Source organism: Pelodiscus sinensis, chromosome 1 (assembly GCF_052426305.1).
Source record: "Pelodiscus sinensis isolate ZL-2025 chromosome 1, ASM5242630v1, whole genome shotgun sequence".
Classification (NCBI taxonomy): Eukaryota; Metazoa; Chordata; order Testudines; family Trionychidae; genus Pelodiscus; species Pelodiscus sinensis.
The window spans coordinates 289,676,410-289,694,430 of record NC_143052.1 but is presented as its reverse complement, the minus strand read 5'-3'; the positions used below and the strand labels follow the sequence as shown (position 1 = coordinate 289,694,430).

At 38.0% G+C, this 18,021-nt stretch overlaps 1 protein-coding gene across 4 annotated transcripts in view; it reads right to left on the bottom strand.

Moving 5' to 3' along the window:
- DGKH (diacylglycerol kinase eta) overlaps positions 1-18,021 on the bottom strand; it is a 267,641-nt gene that overhangs the window by 39,625 nt on the left and 209,995 nt on the right. For all 4 annotated transcript variants that reach the window (XM_075918953.2, XM_075918954.2, XM_075918955.2 and 1 more), the window contains 5 exons: positions 15,914-16,021; positions 10,456-10,569; positions 10,027-10,161; positions 8,933-9,099; positions 689-794 (listed from right to left, as the gene is read on the bottom strand). In XM_075918953.2, coding sequence (XP_075775068.1) covers positions 689-794; positions 8,933-9,099; positions 10,027-10,161; positions 10,456-10,569; positions 15,914-16,021 — 630 coding nt within the window. The remainder of the gene's footprint in view (positions 1-688; positions 795-8,932; positions 9,100-10,026; positions 10,162-10,455; positions 10,570-15,913; positions 16,022-18,021) is intronic.

The following is an 18,021-nucleotide window of genomic DNA, read 5'->3' as shown; positions in this document are numbered from 1 at the left end:
TAAAGTGTGTGTGCATCTGTGTGAGTTTGTCTGCATGCCTGGCATAGCTAGGTATAATTCTGTGTCCATCTCCCAGCACTCTGCATCATGCCCTTGATGCTATGACCTACTGTCCCCTGGTATCTTTCTTTGCCCCAGCCCATCTATTTTCAATATGTTTCATGTCCCACTCCCTCTTAGGTCCAGTTTCCAGAAAAGGCAACATTTCTCGACCCTCCCTCTTCCCATCAGTGGGGAGGGTGAGACGAGAACTGTAGGGTATCTTCTGCTTCCTCCAATGTGCTCCAGGTCTGTGGGGAGGGGAGTCTTTCTCCCGCTTCCTCTTCCCTCTGGTTGCCCTTGCTGATACTCACTTTGACTTTCAGACCCACTGAAATAGAGTCTCAACAGAGCCCATCAGCTATCAAATAAGCATAAGAAGTGCAGACACTGCTGCTGCAAGGGCAGGAGAAAAGGCATTGCTGTTTTCTTCCTCATCCCATTTGGTGGTTGTGTCTATGTCATACTCTTCAAGTTAAGCATGTTCACCAGACAGAAGTCTGGGATATCAATAATCTTGCTAGTTAACATGCTAGCCATTAGAAAATGGTGATTGAGACTATGGAACTACTCCAGTGTCTCCAGAGACACTTCTCACATATGGGCTACAGTTGATTTACTATGAAAGAAGGTTCTGTTGTTCCTTTACCTCAGGAAACCTTGGATTGGCTTTATTTAATGCATGTGAACATGCATTGACAGCATGAGCCAGCTCCTGTTCCAACAGGCTGTGTATTTTTGCTGCTTCACAGATTCTACAAAGATAAGAAAAACAGGAAAGATAGTTTGTCAGTTTCTTTGACCAATAGTTAAAATGTGATTTAAATTAAAAAACTTTGGTAGATGGAAAATAAATATTTCAGAGAATATTTACACTAACTGCTCTAGAGTCCTATGTCTCTAAGAGCATGTGTACACTGGGGAGTTATTTCAAAATAACAAGGCAAGTGTCCACACTACCAAGCCTGTTATTTCAAAATACTAACTCCTGCTTGTGAAGAGGAATAAGCTTATTTCAAAATAGTTTATTTTGGGAGTTATTATTTCAAAAGAATTTATTTTGAAATAACCTGGTAGTGTAGACATAGTCTTAGTATCCAAAGCTTACGTACAAGTATCACCTTAGACAACAAGCACTTTGCTCTCTTGTCTAACTGACAAGACCTTAATACAGATGGTCTTCTCTGATATGAAAGATGAAAGCATGTTTATTACCTTAATTGTCCCATCAGTTCCACAAGAAGTAACGGTAGTTCAAATTAGAGATCCTAATTCGAACCACCTACTCCGTGCTGCGTGTAGCCGTGGGCACGGAGTGCGGACTAAGGGACATTTAAAAATGGCGGTGCCTGGGAAGATGCAAATGAAGCCCGGGATATTTAAATCCCGGGCTTCATTTGCAACTTTGAATGCTTACATTAGCCTCCCAAGTTCGAACTAGGGGGCTAGTGTAGACATACCCTTACTGATCAAACCATTAATATTCATTCAGATAATTCATACAGAAAACACATTCTTAAGAGAAGTCTTATGTTGGTGTCATGTGAAAATCAGTATATCCTGTTCATGAAACTTAATAATCAGAGGACAATCCTCTTCAAATGCAAATGCATAAAACTGAATGTGACCACTTGTGATCATTAAAATTCCAATAGCACTTACAATCTAAATACACTTTTTATAACCATAAAGATATTACTTTATGTATCCTGGCTAAGTTTCAGTTAGGATAATTATATTTTATTATGCCTAGATAAAGTCTCCCTTTCTGCCTACCTATATTCAGTTTAAACTAGGGATGTAATAGTGTAGTCGATTAACTGATCAACAGATAAGCAAAAAGCTTATAGGTTAATGCTACAGACTACATGCATTTTCCTCCCCTCTCCTTGACAGTAAATTTTTTAGCAGGCTGTCCAGCAGCCTGGCTCAGTACAAGCTCATGCTGGGTCCAGGAACTACCCATGTTGTGGCTCAATATTTAAAGTGTACTAAGAGCCGGGTGGGCAGGCAGTCTGGCTCAGTTCTGGCTCGCACCAGGTGTCGGAGCTTAGACCCCTTCATAGATAGAAGCTGCTGCCCCCCCACACTACTACTTCTTTATCAGAGACAACAGCCAGCCGCCCGCAAGGGGAGCTGGTTTTTAAATTGGCTCCCCTCGCGGCTGGAACCCCACAGTGCTGCCTCTGATACAGAGGCAGCAGCACGGAGCAGCAGGAGACTCCTGGGAGGTGAGGCTGAAGTGCAATGGCTACCAGCCCTGCCCCTGGGAACTCTAGAATAGTGGACTAACTAATAAGAATTCATGAGGTTACTCAACTATTCAATTAATTGATATTTAACATCCCTAGTTTAAACTGAATATACTACAATTCTGGTTCTAAACTTATGTAGTTAAACAGCTGTTCTAGCAGTGACTGGTGCATGACGCGATTTCTGTATTATAGCACTTCTGTCTGCAAGCACCATAACACAGTCCACTGTTAAATGGGTATTTTCACTTGTTCATAAATGTCTCTCAAATATTTTTAAGCTGAAATGATCTATGTTAGTCTCTTTCCAAAGGTAAGTGCTTTAGAAAACACCTACAGAACAACATCTGGTTCTGCAATTTTTCAGCTTGAGACTGATAAGTTGACTGGAGGAAAAGAAAAATATTCCACAGTTATATGTTGCAATTGAAATTTTGCACTTGCACAACTCAGATGGCTCTACTTAGAAATGTCTAATGTGGTGCTATCTTAGACATTGCTAAGCTAGGAAAAGCAATCCAAGTTTGAAGACAATCCTTGTTTTAAAATTATGAAGGTCTGAAAACTGTGTGTGTGTGTGTGTGTGTGTGTGTGTGTGTGTGTGTGTGATAAAACATTTTTTGTTTAAAGTAGAAGAGCACCTCAAAGTTGATTTGTGTTAGTATTTAGAGGGTGGTCTGAAATATTTTAACATAAGTGTCCTTAAACTGCTGGAGGCTGCATGACTTAGGACCAAAGCTCTGACTGAAGGTAGCATGGTACAGCAAACAGAGTCAGGAGGACAAAAATTCTATTTCTAGCTCTATCACTTGACTCAGTGTGTGCCCTTGTGCAAGCCACTTATTTTTCTGCACCTGTTTCCCATCTGTAAAATGGAGAGGATGCTGTTCACGTTTGTAAAGGATTTGGTGATCTACAGATGAACAGTACTCTTCCACTATGACATATTTTCATTAAGTTATTTAGTGGTCCCTACCAACAGCAACAGAAGGGCAGCTTTAAGATCAAGAGGATGGCAGACTTCAGACTGTTTCTCCAAGCAGCAGCCTAGCCCTCAGCAAATGCAAAGAAAAGTAAGGCCACCATCATCGCACTGCATGCAAGGGAAGGAACAATGGGGTGAAGCTTCAAGGACATTCCCGGCAGCTATACCCAGTGAACATTATGAGGAACAGAGGGGAGTATGAAGAAGGCAGTAGAACGCGAGGGGCCTATCTGCAAGAAGTTATGTGCTGAACTCAGAGATATTCTCTTCACTTTCCCAGACAAGAGTTCATCCAATAACACAGAAAGCCAGTGAAAACACAGGAGGGGAACAAGAAGGCTGGAACAATGAAAGCAGTCAGTAAAACACAGCTGGAATCAAGACTAGACAGTACCTCAAAAGATAGGCAGAATGAAAGCAATGAACAGAAACTTGCCACTAGATATTGAGACCCCCCCCCCCCCAAGCACATCTATCATCTCAGACATAAAGTATTCCTCTTTCAGCATCATCACTTATGGCAACTTTGTAGCAAGATCGGGGCTATGTCTGGACTGAAAACTTCTTTCGGAAGAAGCATTTCCGGAAGAGATCTTCCAGAAAAATGTCTTTCGAAAGAGAGCAGCCAACACACAGCAAAAGCACAACAAAAAAGCGATCTGCTTTTTCAAAAGATAATGTCCACATTGATTGGACACTATCTCACATTTAAGTTGTGATTACTGTGGACAGAGTGGCCACCGGGGCACCTGTGTTTTTTCCTGGAAGCCTTTTCTTTCGAAAAAACTCCCTCTTCCACAACCACACACGCCTTTTTCCAAAAGAGCTTTTTTGGAAAAAGGCTTTTTCCTTGTAGAATGAGGTTTACTGCCATCGGAAAAATCCCTACGTTCTTTCGACTTTCTGTTGAAAGAATGCAATAGCAATGTGGACGTAAGTATTGTTTTTCTAGAAAAATAGCCGTTTTTCTGGAAAAACTCTGCAGTGTAGACATACCCTAAGGGTATTTATATTATCCAGTTTCTGTTGAAAGATACCATTTGAAACAGAAAATGGAATAAAATGCAACATGAGATTGCTGATGGTAGATCATGTTAGACTAAACCAATATGTTTATCTGATAACTGATTTTTAAAACACGAGATCTAATCTGCCTTGACTTCAATAAAGCATTTGACACAATGCTATTATTAACTAAAATAAGGATTAATATTGGAATTGTAAACTGGATAAGGAACTGACTAAAGTGGAGGCAACAAAAATTTGTTCTGAAAGGAGAGTTATCAGACTGGAGAGAGGTTACTAGTGGAGTCTCTCTTAGCACCATTCTTACTTAATTTTTTTCAGTGATGCGGGCACAAAAAGGAGTAGTGTGCTAATGAAATTTGTTTATTACTATGAGAGGCATTGTCAATGCAGAGGAGAATCAGACTATACATAAGATTTTACCAAATTCATGACCATGAAAAACATATCACGGAATGTGAAATCTGGTCTCCCCACAATTAAGTCTGGTCTTTTGTGTTCTTTTACCCTGTAGTATACAGATTTCATAAGGGGTAGACAAGGGTTTTCCAAATTGGGGTCCTGACCCAAAAGGGAGTTGCTGGAGAGATGTGAGGCTATTTTAGGGGATCACAGCATTGCCACCCTTACTTCTGTGCTGACATCAGAGCTGGGCAGCATACCATATCCTGCTGCCATTACTTAAGCGCTGCTGCTGGCAGTGGCTCAGCCTTCAAAGCTGGTCTCTCGACCAGCAGCCACCACTTTCTAGCTGCTCAGCTCTGAAGGCCGAGGTGCTGCCAGTAGTATTGTAGAAATAAGGGTAGCCATAATAACTGTGTGAGACCACACCCACACAGCTCCTTTTTAGGCCAAGACCCCTAAAACTACAACACTGTGACATTTTAGATCTAAATTGCTGAAATCATGAAAATTGACATTTAAAAAATCCTCTGACTGTGAAATTGACCAAAATGGATTGTGAATGTAGTAGGGCCTTAAATACAGAAAAAACTGGATGATGTAGGGGACTGGAGTAATAGAAATGGGATACAATTAAAGAGTACAAAGTGACAGGTAATACACCTATGGACTAACAACAAGAATTTCTGCTATAAGCTAGTGGCTCAGAAATGGGAAATGAAAGAAGAGAAAGACCTAGGTATATCTGTCAATCAGATGTGACTAGGAACCAACAATGAAGTAGTCATAAAGAAGGCAAATGTAATCCTAGGATATATCTGATGAGGAATTTCTAGGAATGATAGGGAAGTATTCATGCTATTGTATGAGGCACTTCTAAAACTTTATTTGGAATATGGTGAAAAATTCTAGTCATCCATGTTCAAGAAAGATGAATCCAAACTGGAACAGGTGCAACACTGAGCTACTTGGTAGATCAAGGTTACTGAGAGCCTAATTAGGAGAACAAACTAAAAGAGCTTAGTTTGTTTAGTCTAGCAAAATGAAGGCTATAGGAGGAACCTCATTCTTTTTAAATACAATAGGATAAGCAGCAGGGAGAAGAAGAGCTATTTAAACTAAAAGACACTCCTGGCACAACAACAAATGGGCCATGAATAAATTTGTTTGGAAATTAGAAGGTTTCTAATCATCAAAGAAGATTGCTTCTGTAACAGTCTCCCAATAATAGCAGTGGAGCAAATAATCTAACTAGCTTTAAGATGCAGTTTGCTAAATTTATGAATGAGATTGTATGACAGCTTACCTTTGATAGAATGAGCTGAACTCAACTACTCATGAGAACCCTTCCAATCTGTGTCCTGTGTTCTTCTGAAACATGCAGTGAAGTGACTTAAAAATGAGTGACTTTATTTTCTGTACATTCAAAACAAACATTTTCATACATGAAAATATTTGCTTCTTTGAAAACATATGGCTTTCAAAATAAGGACTACATAGTGGGCCTTTTCTTTATTTTTCAGGGGTCTCTCACATAAAAATAAAAGAGCTATGTAAATTTCTTGGGAAAAAAATGAGTGGTGACTTTGGAGACTAAAATATCTTATAATAAGCACTTCTGGAAGCTTTTAAAAATGTTTGTGACTCAATACAAATGTGCTTTTCTTTGAATTTTCCCTTTCTTAAAAGAAAACCTTGCATTTTAGGGGGAAAATGGTTTCTAGAACTGAATGGGAGAGCAGAAGCAGTTTGATGTAGGCTTACCGCTATCAGCCAAAAATAGTCTTTGGAAGCATTGCTCAAGATTTAGAAAACATTGAAACCAACAGAATTTAAGCTCCAAACTGACATTACCACAGTTCTAAATATAGTGGGATCCTTGTGTGCCTTGGTAAGGTGTCCTTGTTAAAGTGAGCCTTGGCTGCATGTTAATGCAGAATGATTCAATGGATGGAATTACTCTGATATTTAGAGGAAATGATTTTCAGCATGACACTGAGGGCTTGTCTTCTGGGGACACAGAAGATTAATCTAAGTTAATTTTTAATGTGGATTAGTTAAACCACATTAAACTTACATAGATGCTTTTACTCAGAATTAAAGTGTCCTTAATTCAGGTTAGTTTGATTCACTTCCAAAGTGAATAAAAACTGAACTGAATTAAAGACACTTTAATTTTGCATAAGAACATCCACACAATATTTTGATACAGTTTAACTAATCTACTTTATTCATATTGTCAGTTAATTTGGATTAATTTTCCTCAGTGTTCCTATGTAGATGAGCCCTGAGCAAGCAGGAGAGTTGGATGGGATTAGTTTGCATTTGACTATGAATGGGAGGATGGGAAAATGTATGAGCCAAAATCTAAACTGAATGTGGATTTCTTCAGTACATCACTGGATACAAAACTGGTTTCTTAAAGTTGAGAGTTTTCAAATTAATAGCCAAAATAAACCTTGCAATTTATAAATGCTTTAGAATATGGGGCTGATTTGAAACTGAGGAAGGAGCAGCAAAGCTGAACTGACATAAATCACTGAAATTCATTATTGTTCCTATGAAGAAAAACCTTGAGCAGATTCAGTGCCTCATGAACCCCTGAAGAACAACACTTCAACTGATCAACAGTCAAGAGACCCTCAGGACTTGCAGCAGAATGTGAATTCTCATAACATTCTCATTTGCTGATCATAAGTATTGAGCCAAATATAACAACAGATTATGTACAGAAGAACTTTGGGGAAACAGAATGCCAGAACACTGCACGCACATCCAGAGACTAACTGGTTTGAAATGGATTTTGTTACAATAAGGCAGGAGATGCAATCTTGCCTTGCAATCTATGATAACAATGAATATGTACACAAAAAGGTAAGAAGGATCTATCTAACAATTCGGTTTGCTTAGACTTTGTTCTTGCAAATATTTATTTGTCCAGTAGTTTAAGTGTTCAGACTGTTTTTATGTTCAAAAATAGAAATGGTTTATGAAACCAGAAACTGTGCTGCTAATAACTGGGCAATTAGGGGGATACAATTTGTGTGTTGGGATACAGAATCAGAGTCTTTACAGAAAAAAAGGTGTGGCCGCTAGGAGAATGAAGGGATGGGAAAATATTTCATAAGCCTCAGAAAAAAATGCCAAGGTTTTTGAATACCAATTTCCAGTCCTGAGGAAAGAGGATATCAGAGATTAAAACCCTTTTCAATTTAGGTATAGTGGTTCACAGACTCAAAGATAATACCAAGAGAGTGTTACTCTCCAGGACTGAATGCTTCCCTTTCTGAGCCTGGGACAGGTGTAAGTTTGGGAAGAGGAAGAAGGGGGCATTTCTACATCTAAGAGGAGAAATAAGAAACTTTTCTATGGGTAGTGGATATTCTTTTAAATGGTGGCTGTTTGAAGAGGTTAAAATAAATCCTGATGAGAAGGATTAGCAGGCAGATGAGGTGGTTAACAGCACGCATTTAATATACCGTGCAGTTTATACATGAATGTCACCTCCACATATGTGTGAATGCGTGCATTTTCATACATTTGTCACATAAAGTCTTTTTGATTTAAATGTAATGTTTTGTTGACCTCCAAAAACTCAATCCATTATCAACTATATATTTTTAGCTTTAATGTATCACTTGCTATCTCTCTCTCTCTCCCATTAATTTTAACACAGCTACCACTAGACAGTTTAACATACAAACCCATTAATTATGGTCTCTTCTAGTCCAAACAAAGAAAAGAGATGAGTATCACTATTTTATTGTACTGTGCCTCTCTGAAAAATGGTACATCTATGAGTTTAAAACAGTGATACTTAAAAAAAAGAAGTTTATGGCTAAACCTACTTTGATTATCAGAAAATAAAACAGCAGAATGTGTATTATATGTATATAACAAGGCCAGTTGAAAATTTTTTGTCAAACTTGTTTTTCAACAGAAAATTCTATTTTTGACTAAAGTATTTCTGTGAACAAAGTCTCTACTTTCTGCAGAAAGTGCTAAATTTCCATAAAAAACTGTCTGGAAAAAAACTCTGAAAATGTCAAAAAAAATTCTGGAAGAAAACATTTGCTGATCCACTGTAACACATAAAATGCATCTTCAAAATACTGATACAGTGATCACAAAAAGTTTTAGTAAAAATACAGAAGCATACTGAGCTCTATAAATAAATCTAACTTAGGCAGTATGCAACTATCCCATTAAACCCACTATTCTACTGCACCTGGTAATAAGTTCTTCTGCAGCTTGTGAACAGAGCTGGATCTGTGCAACCTCATCTTCCATAGCCAACTCAACAGCATGCTGAGGATACAAGTGAGATCGGAGGACAGGTTTGCAGGAATCATACTTCTGTTTGTCTTCCCAAGACTTCAGAGTATTTTCAAAAGCCTGATGAAAATGATATTAATATGTTAGCTGACAGTACCTGCAATTTTTTATTTAAATTTATTAGTCACACAGACTGATGCATCATTTTAGATAAATATTACAAATACTCTGGTCTATACAATAAATAGTGTTTAAAATTACTCTTTAAAATTAAATTTAGAGAACTGTTACTTCTGTGAGTAATCTCTCTCCCCTGTCCTCAGTAAAATATGCTGAGAAAGATACATTACAATTACATGAATGTAGGCATGCTCTTTCAGGACAAGATAGTCAGATGAGTGCAGTGAGAATCTAACAGTCATGCAGAGTTCAATTGGGTGGGGGGGAAGTCCTAACAAATTTGCTTTAAACAGTGAAGTGTCTGTATAACACAAGTCAGCATGCAGGGACAGAACAGAGTTCAGCATCTACTTGTTCAGTGGACAGAAGAAATTTGAGGAAATAGAATGCCAGAACAGTGCACACACATCCAGAGACTAACTGGTTTGAAATGGGTTCTGTTACAATAAGGTAGGAGATGCAATCTTGCCATGGCAGTCATGGAGAGGCACACTATATACCTAATTATCTATATAATTACAGTTAAATGTCCAATTTATGATAAAGTATAAAGTTAGCACCTGAAAGAGAAAGTATATTACAAACACTAGTACTCTTTATACAAAAATATACATATAATTCCAGGTAAAGATAGATAGACTATTTTCTCCTGGAAACTTAATGATTTCATCTTATAAAAAAAGTCAGACATTCTAGCAGGTGATAAAAATCTGAGTTAAACTATTTGTGTGAAAGACCATATCGATACCACCCTTGTATTTATTATTTCATAAGCTATTTTCTCTTATTATAACTGAATCAAATTGTTGTAATAATGGCACCAATGAAGTGTCCCACAGAAATGTTAAAATGCTTTCTGTAACTTACTCTGTCTCGTGTTAGCATTTGAGCTCTGTTTTTATGTACAATTTTAATAACCCCTGGGGGCTGGATCCATGCCTCTCCATCTACTTGCACTGGAACACCTTCATCTCCAAGTATGGTGATCTTTACTGACCGACACTGAAAAAGAGTAAACATGTTATTTCACAGAGTAATATATTAATTAAACTGACAGTCCACCTGCACTAAACTGGTTGTTAGCAGCTATGGCTTCTATCCAGGCTTGTCTTAAGAGTAAAACACTATTGTACTCAATTCATCATTTATATTGATGACTTGTTACCCATTCGAATTAAAACAAAGTCAACATTTTATTATGTATAATGCAGTGGCTGTGTAGACTATTTCTTTTCTCTGTAGCTTCCTAGTATGCCATGCCAACTACATTAGTTGCTTCCCAAACAAGATATATACCTGTGCTATTCTGTGGTGCTGCAATTTGATGACTCTTGAAACTGCCATCTGCATGCTGCCAAATACCGCAACAACTTCTAGTATTTTGTCATCAAATGATGGTGCCCCAAATATCTGAAAGGAAAAATAAAATATCAATATTGGACTCTAAGATCTTATCTAGATTGCAATTTACAGAGAGAAAGGATCCTGTCTCATTTTATGTCTGGTGCAATTCCAAACACACTTTAGGTATTTAAATAGTAGAACTAATGTATTTAAAAAATAAAATTCTAGATTAGAGTGTATGTAAATTACATGCTAACTTTAACACAGGAAAAGATTGCCATAACAAGGGTGATCATAATGGCAATTAAAGTAACTGAAAGCTATAGTGTATTATCTATAGATAGTGTGGATGGCAGGTATAAATGCACATAGTAAGAAGTGTTAGTCAATTTAAGATTAACGTGACAAACATAATTATGTTAATCTTCAACTGGTCAATATTCCTAAAGTCCAATAGGGCCTTGAAATGAAGGAAGATGGCATTATAATTGATTTGTTTTAACACAGCTCAGAAGTTCTTCTCCTCCTTTGTCCAGAATTCTGTTTAGGCTATCTTCAAAATCTACATTGGTAAATGAAGTGTCAACACTTCTTCATTTAATGCTAAAGAATCTCATTTTAAAACATAAAATTCACTTCTTGTAATAATGATAACTTTACTTAAACATTTTGTTTTTGAATCCAACTAGTAGCCCAATCTGGCAAAGATGTAAGTACTTATCTGTTGACTTCAACAGAACTAATCAGAAGCATAAAAAGACCAGGACCTAACACTGAAAGCAGATTTTGTAAGTTAGTGTGGAAGTGCCCTAAATTATTTTTTTTCTCTCTTTAGGATATTATATTACCCTCATCATCAACGGCATGCAAATGGCCTTACACAAAAATAGAACAAAAAGGTTATTCTTTGCCATGTGCTTCTCTTTCTTTTTCTGTTTTTAGCAACTTTTGATAAAGGTAAAAAAGCTGAACCTGGATTTAAGAAAAAAATAAAGCATTTCTTTCACTTCTGAAATTATTTTTTAATAAGCAGAGATGACATTATTATGCCTGCTTCAGAGCATAACACAATAATCTATAATGGTTTGACTTTTCTGCTCTAGGATACAGACCAGACTACTACCTTGTAAAAGAAAAATCAAAATACTACATAGGATGAATTAACTGAAGAAATATCCCTTAGAGATATCAAGTAATTTAATGTGAAACTTTAGTTTTTTACACTTATTAATTTAGTGAAACTTTTGGAGTCCTCTGTAACTGGATGAGTGTCTTATTTCTGTGTTTTCTAAATTGATAGGTTGTGACTAGACTGTGCTGTCTAAATATGAAATGTTCTTTGTCTACTTTAGTGTACAGGCAGTCCCCGGGTTACATGGATCCGACTTACATCGGATCCCTACTTACAAACAGGGTGAGGCAACCCCGCACTAGCTTCTTCCCCCCAGCAGACCAGGGAGATGCGAAGCTAGCGCCTCCCTCCCCCCCCCCCCCCAGCAGACGAGGGAGACGCGGAGTGGCTTTTCTCAGCAGACACCTCAGCTTGAGAATAAAGGACTGAGGGAAGTGAGGTGTGGGAGAATAAAACTGAGCTCTGGAGAAATGTTTGGCTAGAGTTTCCCCTACAATATGTACCAGTTCCGACTTACATACAAATTCAACTTAAGAACAAACCTACAGTCCCTATCTTGTATGTAACCCGGGGACTGCCCGTATTTCAATTTCTTTGTGGTGAGATGTATGCTGTAATGCTCATTTTAAAATCAGTGAAAGCTGTTCTTATAAGTGTGTATAAAAATCTTTACATTTTAAAAAGTGTAATTAACTTCTACAATAAGGGCTCATGCAAGGACCTGAGCAGGGAAACAAGAGTATCCTGGACAGAAGAGTCATGCAATAAGACCTTTGCATCCCATGTGTAGAGCTCTGCAAATCTGCAGATATCCTATTTATATCCGCAGGTATCCATGGCTCATTTTTGCAGATACAGATGAGGAGGTGGATACACATTTTGTATCTAGAACCTTGCAAGGGTGCAGATATTGGCTTTATATCAGTGAGAATCCACATCCTCAGATGTGGACGCAGATATCTGCAGGTAATTATTATGGATATGGATGCAGATACAGATACAAATTTTCTATCCAAGTAGGGCTCTACCTATGTGATCCATGAGCACCTGCAATAAACAGGCCAGTGAGTCATCTCTTTTTTACATTAGCTTGGTCTGATTTGGCCTACAAACAATGGGTCATTCGGGCAGTGATGTATGGTGACATAAAACAACTTTTTATATGACAGATAAATTCTCAATTGCTCATCTAAATCAATGCAAACTGATGCAAAAGTTCTTTATTAAATACTGGCTGCTAAGTGTTGCCTGCTAGTTTTGTGACGTCTGTAGGCATTATATTGGTTGTTTAGGTTATATCCTGCCTTATTCCACAAGACATGTTCCCTTCTTTCCTCCCACAGAGAATAGCAAGTGATCATTAAAATCTTGTGTATTCAATTCCATGCTTGCATGCCTTTTTAATCTCCTTTTTAGCAAGTGCACAATGTGCCTTAGTTGGCATGTGATCAGGATTCATCACTGAATGTGGTCTACGAGTTGGATCATATGAATGTGGTCTACTAGTTGGATCATCAGCTTCCCTGACTTGGGTTGGATCTTCCTGGGAAATGCAACGTGAATGCTGATCCATGCCCCCTATCTTTTTAGTGATGCTCCACAACATTGCATCCTCTATGCAATATGACCTGCAGAGGATGCCTTTTTGAACCACTTTTTAATTCCAAGGCATACAGTGCCTGCCTGGCATAACACAGATGGCATACTCTGCATTTGGAAGGCACTCAGTTTGCCCTTTGCTTGTAATCAGTGGATCACCATCACTCCAGATTATCACTTTTCCATCTTCCCAGCAGTAGGAATTCATCCTGCTCACAAGTTGTGATGAATTCAATTTCCCATCCCCACTCCCTCGCTGCTTGGTTTAAAAGTCCATTTAGCTTGTGTTTAAACTTTAGTATAGGGATGGATATGGTTACATTCTGATTTCTTTGCATGTATAATTCACTTGCATAACATTTCTGTAGCATGCTTTTTTAAAGAAAACAAAAGAAAAGCAAAGAAAAGAGAAAAAAGAAAAGAAAAGGAGACTCCTAAGAATTTAAATGTTAGATTAGCATCATCCCTTTTCCCCACAGGCTGTTTCTAATCCCCCCTATTTTTTCCCAACTAACAAACACTCCTAGGATAACTCCCCATATACATAATTCAGTAAGACTGTTGTGGCAAACCTGTCTAGGCTCACTGAGCAATATTTTAGGAATAAACATTGCTGTCAAAACAATGACTTTCTTCAGTTCAGATGAGCAGAACCAGCAATCTCTCAAAGACTGCCATTGGTATTGCTCTCTTGATCAGTCACCTGAGACAGCACTAAGAGCAGTGAGTTGTAAACCTAACCTCTCACAGAATAAATGTGTCACCTTTGTGACACATCTGGTTATGAGTAGCAGTAAGGTTGCACCCAGAGATACATGTGTGCTGCATACAAATATGATTGCTAGAACAGTTTCCTCTCTTTCTTGACCCTCTGTAAAAAAAAAGAAAAAAATCTCTGAACATAACCTGGATGGATGTTAGGAAAATTTCCATGCTGCAAACATGAATGCCATGTCCACAAAAATGCTAGATACCTTTACTCAAATGCAGCTGGGGCTGACTGCCATGCTCAAAGGACATGTATTATGAATAGGAAAAAGATTTCAAAGAATATGAAATAAAGGTTTTGATGAAGAAGAGGAGAAAGGGTGTTGGGATTGTGAACAGTAAGGTTAAGCACTTCAGGTAAAATATTAGGGGAAGTCTACATTAAAACACAGTCTTATTAATAAGTCTAATTTTAAATGACAATTAAATGTACAAAACCATGTCAAAGCAATGCTGTGATTAAGACTTCACATACACTAAATAAGGAAATTTAAAATTATGGTAATCCCACAGCAATCATACTAGATCTTTCGTGCATAACGTACACTTCAACAGTAAGAATCCCATTTGGCATACCCTCAAAGCAGTGAAACAGTAGTGTATGTAGTAAAGTGTCTGTGCAGTATAAAATCTGTCAAGAAAAAAAAAGGACCAGTCTGGATCAGTTCATAAGCTTGCTGGCAACAATATATACAACATTAGGGTTGCCAGATGGTTTAACCAAAAATACGGAATGCCTCCCTGCCCCCCCCAAAAAAACACCAGGGAAAAAATTCTGTTGGGGAGGGGGAAGGGGGGGAGACCAAAGTTGTTGAGCAAAAAAAAGGGACCCCAAGAGTTATTAAGCAATAAACAAATAAAGAAATAAAGAAATGAAATAAAACAGAATTAAAACAGCATGACCCCTTTAAGTGCGTGCAGAGTCAGAATAGGGATAGGAAGATGAGACGTTGAGCACTAAAACCCAGAGAAGGCATTGCTTCCCCTTGCTCAGGCCTTTAGGCTTTTTGCCGGAGGCCAGCTTGTTTTTTTGGTCGAGCCAGAAGGGAGCTTCCCTGCAGAACCAAGTAAGCAGAGGGCCCGGGGGGGCGGGAGGGAGCCGGGACCTGGGCCCAGTTGCTGAGTGTGTCGTAGGGTTGCCAGGTGTCCGGTATTTTCGCCTCCTGGTAGGGAAAAATACCCAGAAAATACCCAACATTTTAGGTGACCGGTATTTTCTGAATTTTTTACCAGACAGGAGGCAAAAATACTGGACTGTCCGGGTCAATACCGGACGCCTGGCAAACCTGTACAACATATGGACATGGAAAATTATAACTATAAAATTCTACCATATTTAATCCTTTCTCAAGTTGTTCTTTCAATTCCTTTTTTCAGATTCACCAGGCCACCGTCAGCTTTTTAAAGAATGGGAGCAAAATGTTGATACGAGCTCTGGGAATGATACTGTTGTCCAGCTCCCCTCACCCTCTACCTTTTTATTTGATATAGCAAACAGAAAAGTTTGTTTATTGGGAAACCTGGATTATTGCAGATCATGAGCCATAAAAGAGGAGAGGAATTGCTATTAACCTTCATCATTGTTTGAAAATGAGTGATTGCCTAAAATTCTACTTTACAGCCATATATTCTTTAAGTATTGAACTCTATATGAAAATTTTGGTGACTTTAATGGGAGGGAAAGGAAATAAAAAAATTAAATGAAAATCAAAGTGATATATTTTCAGTAAAATGGAAACATTTAATGCAAGAGAGCACACATTTAAAAAATGAAACTGCATTATAGAACAACAGTTTCCTGGTAGGTATCCAAGCTATATACCAGTATCATTATAATTACATGAGAATAATAGTGCAAAGAGCTTTTTGTAATTTTTGCTCCAAATGTTACTTTTATTTAGTATTACTTACATCATCCTCTTTGGTTCCACCCCAGAAATTAGTGCCACCAGCATAGCTTGGAATGTTTAGCACAGCTATGCCTTGAAGACTGGGCAGGGGGATATATTGTCCATCACACTGTAATGCATAAAAACCTATGTGAGAATGTAAGACAAATGACCTGATAAAATAATCAACCATTTCTAATACACAAAGCATTTTAACAAAGCCAGCAACGGAAGCTAAATATTAGTCTGTTTTTCTTATGCTGTGGAATAGCTCTATATGAATTTACTCTTCACACACCAATCAGGATTTTTTTCCCTTCAACTACAAAATATTTGAGCTAGAAATGTTTGCAATAGTGTCAAAAGGTAGCTCTCTCTGTCCCTTTGTAGACATTTGCTCAAGTTCTCAGCAGCAAACTATGACAATCTGTAACTATTAGAAATCCAGAGGCTTCTTGTACTTTCACCGGAAGCATATGGGGTTGGCCACTGGCAATGACAGGATACTGGGCTAGCAGGACTGATATGGGTTAATACAGTCCAGAATATCTATTCTTTTTTAACAAGAAATGCTACCAACAGTAGATAGCATCTTTTAGTTGCAATTTGGATCTCACCACTGATGTGTAAAAGGGAAGTCAAATCCCCCGGAGCCATTGATTCCCCTATGAGGGGCATGTACAATATATATACATTGCTAATGCTTAGATATATTTGCTATTTGTATAGGAGTAAGACATGACAAAGGTCAAGGCCTGTCACAGGTAATAACTTATAATAAGGAGGCGAGGGGAAGTGAAACCAGTCTTCTGTTAAGTAGAGATATGGATAGATTCCACATCCTTTAAACTTGTGACCGGCTCAAGCAGGAAAGGAAAAAGGGAAGTATGGCTTGCCCATTGTTCAGCAAGTAGGCACTGTATTTAACCTCATTTGGAAAATTAACCTGACCTATAGGAATGCTAAATGTCAAAGATGAAGTAACCTATCATGTTAAGGCACCTAAACCAGGAAAGATGTGAACCCTATAAAAACCCCTGCCTATGAGATGTTGGGGGTCGGCTCTGATTTGAACATTGAGTTCCTTAGCCGTACCTTGGTTGCAACCAATAAACTTGAGTTGGACCCAGCCTGAAAGTGTGACTCTCTTCTTGGGGTAAATCAGACTAGCCTCCAAGGGGACGAAACCTTGCAATTTATGCAACACCACTAGAAAAATAACTATCCTACTGAAGTGAAAAGAGGTCAAATGAACATGAAAAATATTATAAATAAATATAATATAAAATAAATTTATGTTTGAACACTGTATAAATATTAATAAAGTGTAAACGGTATGTAAAAAATAGGTAAAAAGATGATTACTACTTTCTTATACTATCTGGAGCGCACTCCATTTGTCAGCCACATAATGACAAGAACCCATTGCAGCGTATCTTCTTGCTAGCTCTGGGATAATACTTAGAAAAAATTACAGTGAAAAACAAGAAAAAGTTCAAAGTGCAAATTCACTTTAAACTTGAGACTCCAGTGGATGCTGCCAAATTCAGCTCTCATTTTTTCACAAAAGGCCTCAGTCACCATTAGAATCCCTCCCTGCAAATGTATTCATAGTCCTGCTAAACTATTATTATTTAGGTAGCATCCAAATACGCTATAACCTTTGCTCAATATACAAGATGAACATTTCTTACCCTGAAGTGCGTATGATATAATCAGACAATGAAAGATGGAGGGAAAGAATTTACTATATAAATAAAAGAGGTGGAGTTAAGCAAAATATTGTTAGCACATATCATAGAATCATAGAACATTAGAACTGGAAGGGACCTTCAGAGGTCATAAAGTCCAGTCCCCTGCCCTCAGGGCAGGACCAAGTATCATCTAAATCATCCCTGATAGATATCTATCTAACATGCTCTTAAATATCTCCAGAGATGGAGATTACACAACCTCCCTAGGCAATTTATTCCAGTGTTTAACCACCCTGACAGTTAGGAAGTTTTTCCTAATGTCCAACCTAAACATTCCTTGCTGCGGTTTAAACACATTGCTTCTTGTCTTATCCTCAGAGGCCAAGAAGAACAATTTTTCTCCCTCCTCATTGTGACACCCTTTTAGATACTTTAG